An 8,301-nucleotide genomic window follows, 5' to 3' on the forward strand; every position below is an offset into this window, starting at 1 on the left:
CCATCCTTTCTGCTGCAAAACTCTGCAGGCATCGGAGGGGGTTCTCAAGGGCCGTACCTTTCTAACTTTCTTACTGGTTTCTGAAGCCCACTACCCACAGTCCCGGAGCTCCCTCTGGCTCAAGATGAGAGGGAGCCGCTGGTGGGGTCCTTGGGAAAGTGGCCGCGTCCGAAATAGGAGCCCCCACCGAACCCCAGCGGCCTCTTATTTATCACCCTCCAAACCTCACTCTCAAAGAAGCATAAATATTCCTAATTCCTGAAGGCCGAACCTGAGCTCGTAAATCTAAGCGGGGGTGGGAGTGGGGGTGGTGGGAGGGGTCCTGCGCAACAAACGCGACAGAGCTCCCACGGGCTACGCGCCGGCCTCAGGCCCTTCAGTTTCCCGGCTGTCTCAGCCGGTCACTCGCAGAGCCGCTCCGGAAGCGGCGCGGCGGGCACGCGCGACGAGCACGCGAGGACAAGGCGCGCGGGGGAGGGGCGCGCGGTCTCGTTCTCAGCGGCGCCCCCCCCCCAAGCGCCCACCAGGCTGTAAATCAGGGCCGAGGCCACTGGACCAATGGCATCGCGACTCGTAAATCGGCCTGTCAAGATCAGCCAATGAGACGTGGCGTTAAATCAAGTCCTGTCAGGAGTCGGCCAATGAGAGACTCTGGGCTGACCGTAAATCTGTCTGCGGGAGACAGCGAAAGAGAGAGAGTGTGCTTGCGAGCGGGCAGGCGGGGCCGTGGGGGAGGCTCGAAGCGGGGGACCGTCAGGAGGTCGCGGGCGCGGGCGCCGGCGCGGGCGCGGGCGGGTGGCGCGGACAGGGGAAAGACTGCAGTCTGCTCGAGAGACGCCCAAATGGAGAGGGACAAAGAGAGGCTCGACAGGGCTCGAGCCGGAGGCTGTTAAAGATAGTGGTGAGGGTACAGGCACTGACTTCCCATCCGTACACTCATGCCCCAAGAGAGAATCACCAGAAAGCCTCGTTTTTTTTTTCGTTTTCTTTCTCCCAACTCAGCCTTTATTGAAATTAGAAACGGAGATAGTGCAGAGGGGCCCCTGAAGGGTGAGAAAGCAGCTTACTTGCTAAATTTCTGTCCTTTGGTCTTGTGACTCCTATGTCCTCTGAGTCATTTTTTCCCCAGCAATTGAGAATTAGGAAGCCACCCTGATGTCTAACTGCAGTCCCTATCGCTGTTCTCTTCTACACTGAGGAAGATTTTGAATGGTCTTCAAGGAACGTGAAAAGCGAACCCTTTTACAAGCCTTCAGAGAGCTGTCGACTTTTAGAATCTTGGGAGGACTGAACAGAGCAGACTTTTAGGGTTTGCCTGATCACATGAAGTAGCTTCAGCAACACAGTTGTAGTGGTTAGTCCTTATTGCTGGCAACAGCTCTGGTTAGACTTTGCTCTCAGACCACAGTTTATCACTTACTAGCCCTTTGACTAACAAATTAACCTGTTGGTGTTTGTTTTCCCATCTGTAAGAAAGTATAATTGATTGTCATGGGAATTTTATGCCTACATGAAATATTTTTGCAAAATTTAGCACTACACAAAGAGTGTCCCCTACTCTCAGCTTTCTGCAGATCATGAAACTTGAAGCCTAGAGTGAGTCTCAAGTTCCTGGAACTGTCACTCAGGCCTTTGGTCAATCCTCAGCTGCACAGTCGCAGGATGTACTGAGACCCGGCCTCTCTGAACCCTGTCTCTGTAGCTTCAGCTTGCTTTTGTTGGCTGTGAAGAACATCTAGAAACACAGGCTCTGGATTAGCAAGACAGACTCCTCGTCCTCACTGGGGGTGGGGGTGGGAGTGTGTGTGTGTGTGTGTGTGTGTGTGTGTGTGTGTGTGTGTGTGTGGAGTTGGAGTGTCTTTCTATTCTTAATTCTGTTCTTCAAGATTTTGTTTCAAACCAGGCATTTGGGGATAGGAAGAGGCCACATGCAGCAGGGCATCTTGTCAACCCAACTCAAACATTCCATTCTCAGTGGCCTCATGGTGCTCACCCAGTACCCTGTCCCACCTTAGATAGAGGCTCCACTGGCTGAGCCTGGTGACTCATACACATCCTCCCCCACACCTCATCCCCATTTCTGAATCCTGAAGAAGAAAGATCTAGTATTTAAGGCCAGCATCAACTACATAGTGACAGCCTGTTTCAAATGAAATAAAAAGAAAAACAGTGGTTTCAGCAAGAATTACATGCCTGTAAATTTGCATTTTGTGGTCAAAGGCTGTAGGATCATGAGCTCCACTCAGCCCGGTTACATGGTAAGACCTATCAAAAATCAAAAACATCCTTCCCCCAATCTTCATTTTTCTAGCCAAGCTTGGTGTATGTGTGTGCTGGTGCAAATCCAGGGCCTCCTCCTCAGGGATCTTGCTGGCACTTACAATCCTCAACCGGAAGTAAAAAGGGAAGCACAGAGAACCAGCACCACCTGGTGGACATTGTGTTTTCAGGCAGTATTTACAGAATGATGGTGCTTGAGAAGTCAGGGGTGTGCCCTGGGGGGCTTTCTTCAGCCTGGAGAAGAAAAATGGAGGAAGAGAGTCTCCATGTACAGCTGCCATCTGCTAAGCCTGGTCCCATTTTCACGGATCACAGCCTCCACCTTGACTGTCCCCTTGCATGGGGTGCAGTGGACAGGATTCACTGCAAGGGTATAACCTGTAGCGTTGAATAAACCTCTTGGCCTGAGTGAGGGATTCTTGCAGTACTGGTGAGCAGTAAGGGCTATTTTACTAAGGAAAAAGGTACACACCTGTAATCAGGCTGTGGCTATTGTTGCAGGGTGATCTTGAATTTGAGAACAAGTTGGGCTACATATGATGTCTCAAAGGAAAAATAAAAGGGAGAGAGAAAGCTGATTCTATGTACCATAAGTTCCTGGAACCTGGAACCCTGTCAGTCACAGGCTATGTCTATCCCTGGATAGTTGCTCTCTAAACGGCTTTGATACAGGTTACCCCAAATCTCAACCACTGGATTCCAGTTCTGACTCTGGCCTAGATCCTTCTTACTCACATAACCACTCTTGGACATTAAAAGCATTCAATATGGAGTTAGGGAGGTAGGCTGCAAAGTGCTTGCTATGCAAACATGGGATCTGTGTTTGGATCTCCAACACTTATGTAAAAATTGGTCAAGGCAGTGCATGCCTGTAATCATAGCATTAGGGAGGTCATGTCAGTGGGGTTACTCACTGAAGCTTGATGGCCAAATTCTGGAGTCCCAGAAACACTGTTGCAAAAACTAAGATGGAAAGAGACCCAGGAAGGACACACAAAAGCTAAGATGAAAAGAGACCCAGAAAGGACACACACACACACACACACACACACACACCACACAGGCACGCGCAGAGTGTGGGGGATGCAATTTTTATTAATAATTAACCACATTTCTTGGGTCACACAGGGTTGACACACTGATTCCTGAATGGGAAAGCGGTGTACTTCTATAACACTGAGGTTGTCTGTGAAATGTCCAAGGGCTGAAGGGCTCCTGTCCTGTCCTCTGCAGGCCACTTTGGTTCCCGATGTTTGGCCCGGCCTGGTGAGTGGACTACTAACTCTAATGGAACCGACGGAAACTCTGTGGCCCGCGTTTCAGGATGGATCCATAAGCATGGCGAAACTGGCGGTTCATGGCTGCATAGAGGACAGGGTTGATACAGCTGTTGAGCCAGGTGAGGTTGGCAGCCACCATGTGCACTACTCGCGGAGCGCGGCCCCTTCCGTCCAGAATGTTGAGCAGCAGGAAGGGGATGTAGCTGAGGACGAAGCAAAGGAACACTGCGAAGCACATACGGGTCACCTTCCCGAACTCTGATGGGGCATCCGTGGCTTTGCGAGCTCCTGCAGCTTCCCGGGCCTTACGATGCACTTCTGGAAGGCTTCTCTCTGTGATCTGCTGAGCTGCCTTTCTGATGCCCTGGCTCCCCGCTTCTGGCGAATCACCTTCCAGGGTCTGCGTGGTCGCAGCACTGACTGGCTCAGATGAAATCCCCTCGCTGGGCCCTCTTGAGGCAAGCCCGCTGTCTAGCTCCTGGAAGTGGCCAGGCATAGCTTCATGTGTCCCAGCTACCTGATGAGAGCGGATGCTGGCCTGCTTCAGCCCGTATTGGTCCAGCGCTCGAGCCGCACGCTTCACTTGCCGGTGGATGAGGCAGTAGAAGACGCCCACGCTACTGAGGCCAACCACAAAGTAGATGACCATGAGGATGGTGGTGTAAGGCCGGCCTCGCACGCGGTCAAAGCTGCAGGTGCAGACAACTGGCACCAAGACAAAAACATTCCATAGGGGGGCAAAGCTGGTCACCCCCACAACCCAGCTGCCCACCAATGCCAGCACGATCCCCTTGGCACTGAAAACCTGGGGAAAGAGTTTAGGGTGGGCAATGAGGAGGTAGCGGCCTAGAGCAATGAGACAGAGGGTGAGAATGGAGACAGAATTGGAAGTAAAGAGGAGAAGTCCGAATATTCTACAGAAGATGGTGCCTGTGCGCCAATGGAGGTGGAGGTATGTGTCCACGGAGAAAGGCTGCAGGAGTGTACAGTAGAGTAGATCAGCCAGGGTGAGGTTGGCAATGAGCAGGTTGAAGCGGGTTCGGAGCTTGGGACGGATGGCCAAGGCCAGCAGGGTGAGCACATTGCCCACGGTGCCTGTCACAGCCACTACCACGCCCCAGATAACTGCAAAGTATCGATAGCCCAACACAGACTCGTGGTAGCAGGAGAAGTTGGCATCTGAGCTGTTCCACATGATGGAGACTGAAGGGAGAGGAAGAGGAGAGGGAGATGGTATGAGAACTTGCTTCTCCAGTTGCCTCCTTTGAACAGCTGTCCCCTGCTCTGCTCCTAGAACTCATGTTAATTCTTGGCTGAAAAGCCACACACACACACAAAAGTGATAACTTTGTCTCAAAGTTCCCTGTTAACCTACGAAGGTAGGTTCTCTCTACCCTTTCCTTTCACATTCTTGGACTTCTTTTCAAACTTCTTATCAAATGTCTCTTCTGGAAATGTGTTAATTTTGTTTCTCCAAACCTCAGGACCCTTCAGTATGCATGGGTGCCCCCATAAACCTGGCAACTTCCGTCCTAATTACTCCCAGTTCCTGAAGACCAGCCAAGAGTCCTCTGCTCCTTGATATCTCACTCCCCTCTCCCCCTCTCCCCCTCTCCCCCTCTCCCCCTCTCCCCCTCTCCCCCACTTCCTCTCTCCCCCTCTCCCCTACTTCCCCTCTCCCCCTCTCCCCCTTTTCTCCTTTCTCCCTCTCCCCATCTTCCCCTCCCTCTCTCCCCCTCTCCTGTGTTTTATTATTTAGTTAGCTCAGGCTGGCCTTAACTCACAAAGATTCTCAGGCCTCATACATATACCACTATTCTCCTGACCTCAAATTTTATGATTGTAACTACCTGAGAAATGATAGGATCGAGAAAGTAAGACCATGCACAACACACACACACACACACACACACACACACACACACACACACACGATGTGCTCACCTGAGGTTCCCAGTTCTCACACTTGTCTTCAGTAAACAATATCTAGCTCACCTAAAGAGCAGGCCTTTTGGGGGAGCAACCAGGCTTCCAGCTTTTCTGGGGGACAGTCAGGCTTCCAGCTGGACATATAGTGCCTCCTACCATGCTAGACAGAAATAAGAAACTCCCTAGTTACCCAACCTTAGCCACTTCCTTCCCCACCTCCAGCTAGTCCTACTAATTTTACCGTGGCTACTAAAGTCCGAGCTTCTCTGTTGAAATTCCCCTGCAACTTACTCCAGAGTTGTCTCACTCTTTCTTCTCTCCTTCCTGAAACCCAAGTGTTGTTTCCTTCCTTTCTCTGAGGCAGATCCTCTCTAAACTAAGGTCATTGCTGAGAACTGTTGAACAGTGAGACAGTGTCAGATCCTCTGGACTACTTCTGTTTTTTTTTTTTTTTTCTCTCTCTCTCTCTCCTATCTCTTGAGATAGGGTCTGATTCATTATCCCAGTCTGCCACGGAACTCAGAAATTCCCCTGCATCAGCCACTTGAGCACTGTGAGTATAAGCACAAGCTACCAAATCTGACTGAGCCACTTCTCAAGAGGTCAAAACTGGAGACCAGGTGCTACAAGCAATGCTGAGTACCTCCAGAGAGCTTAGACCTGTTTTGCAATAGCACTTCCTTTCTTCTCTTCAGAGACTGGAGATGGTTTACAATCAGAGGGTCCCAAATGACACTTCAGCACATCTGAGAAGTGGAACCAGATAAAAAAGGGACTGGCAAGATGGCCCAGACTGAGTTGTATTCCAGAACTTATGTTATAGAAATAAGAATCAATTCCTGCAAGCTGTTCTCTGACTTTCATACAAGTTCTGTGGGACATGGGTACCTATAAACACCCCCACAAATAAATGCAATTAAAAAAATTGAGGAGCTGGAGAGATGGCTCAGCAGTTAAGAGCACTGGCTGCTCTTCTAGAGGTCCCAAGTTCAATTTCCACCACATGGTGGCTCACAGCCATCCGTAATGGAATTTGATTCCCTATTCTGGTGTGTCTGAGGACAGCAACAGTGTACTCACATATATAAAGTAAATAAATCTTTAAAAAATAAAAATAAATTGAGGCAGGGTCTTATTATATCGCCTTGGCTGACCTGGAGCTCACTATAGAGACTGGGCTGTCCTCAAACTCACAGAGATCCACTTGTCTGTGGTTGCTTGTGCATTCCTCACCTGGAATGAAAGGTGGAAATAGGGGCTGATAGTACAGGTTGATGATCACAGTTACTCAAGAGGATTACAGTTCTTAAGATTTGCCAGAGTCGCATAGTGAGTTCTAGGTCAGCCTTGGTAATTTTGGTGAATGAGAATTTATCTCCAAATAAAAAGTAAATTTGGCAGAGGATGTAAGTCAGTGGTAGAGTGCTTGCCCAGAATTCTCATGGGTTCAATTTCCAGAACTAACTTCTCAGATTCCACTTCTCACATATGTAAACCAAGTATGCAGGTGCACACCTGTAATCCCAGCACTCAGAAGATGGAAAGATCAGAAGTTCGAGGTCATCCTCAGCTATGAAGTAATTTGGAGGCTGGCCTAGACCATGGAAGACTTTGTCTTTAAATAAATTGATTTGCCAGGCCGTGGTGGCGCACGCCTTTAATCCCAGCACTTGGGAGGCAGAGGCAGGTGGATTTCTGAGTTTGAGGCCAGCCTGGTCTACAGAGTGAGTTTCAGGACAGCCAGGGCTCCACAGAGAAACCCTGTCTCAAAAAACAAAAACAAAAAACAAAATAAATAAATTGATTTATCCTGGCAGAGTAGTCCATGCCTTTAATCCCAGGACTCAAGAGCCAGAGGCAGGTGGATCTCTGAGTTCAAGGATAGTTTGCTCTAGGTAGTGAGTTCCGAGATAGTCAAGGCTAAATAAAGAAACCCTGTCTCACAAAGCCAGACCAAAAGAAAATCACAGATGCTAAATTGATAGCCAGACTGTTGACTCCGACTTACAGTGCCAGCTCGTAGGAGTCAGAAGCATTTTGAGGCTAGGCTGAGCACAAAGTGAGACTTTGTTTCAAAAACAAACAAACAAACAAACAAACAGGTGACCCCTTGTTTTGTGGTTGGTTGGTGGGGCTGCTGCTAAACAAGAGACTGAAGGACTATGATGTACCCAGGGTTCATTCCCCAGCACCAAAAAGAGAGATAAGGAACATGGGAGGAAGAACAAGCCTAGGGAGAGGAGGGAATGATGTATTCCATTTTGAAACATCAAGTTTGTGGTGTATCAGTTTCCCAGCCTTTCCATTTTGTTTCTTCTAGTCCTTCTGTGCCATCCTCCCCACACCAGGCCAGCCATTGTTCTCCACCTATTCCATTCTTTATGTTTAGTTATTTATTTTGTGTGTGTATGTCAGGGAAGCGGGGGATGTACATGCCACAGTGCAGATGGATGGATAACTTGAGGGAGCTCTAAGGGGTTCTAAGGATTAAGGACTAAGGCTTGGAAGGAAGCATCCTTACTTACTGAGTCCCCCATTCCTTCATTCCTTCCTTCCTCTAAAGGAAAGTCCATCCATGCCTTTAATCCCAGCACTCAGAATATGGGTGTTTTGTTTGCATTTATGTCTCTGCATCATGTGCATGCCTGGTGTCCAGGGACACCAGAAGAGGGCTTCAGGTATTGTGGGACTAGAATTACTTAATCACTCATTGGGTGCTGGGAATTGAATCTGGATCCTCTGAGAAAGCAGCCCAGTGCTTTTTTTTTTTTTTTTTTTTCTGCACACTAAAAACCCCACTTGCTGGGGCCCC

General features: G+C 49.2%; 1 protein-coding gene across 2 annotated transcripts; it reads right to left on the bottom strand.

Moving 5' to 3' along the window:
• Positions 1-3,364: 3,364 nt before the first annotated feature.
• Positions 3,365-5,957, bottom strand: Gpr84 (G protein-coupled receptor 84). Of its 2 annotated transcripts, none has more exons than XM_076912196.1 (2): positions 5,556-5,957; positions 3,365-4,763 (listed from the first exon to the last, which is right to left on the bottom strand). In XM_076912196.1, exons 1-2 carry the CDS (start codon positions 5,629-5,631, stop codon positions 3,565-3,567), a joined length of 1,275 nt encoding a protein of 424 aa, XP_076768311.1. In that variant the 5' UTR covers positions 5,632-5,957; the 3' UTR covers positions 3,365-3,564. The 2 variants fall into 2 exon arrangements, with proteins under 2 accessions (XP_076768311.1, XP_034373407.1); XM_034517516.2 differs by having other exon boundaries at positions 5,505-5,957.
• Between the last annotated feature and the right edge of the window lie 2,344 nt (positions 5,958-8,301).

This window comes from Arvicanthis niloticus, chromosome 13 (genome assembly GCF_011762505.2).
Source record: "Arvicanthis niloticus isolate mArvNil1 chromosome 13, mArvNil1.pat.X, whole genome shotgun sequence".
NCBI lineage: Eukaryota > Metazoa > Chordata > Mammalia > Rodentia > Muridae > Arvicanthis > Arvicanthis niloticus.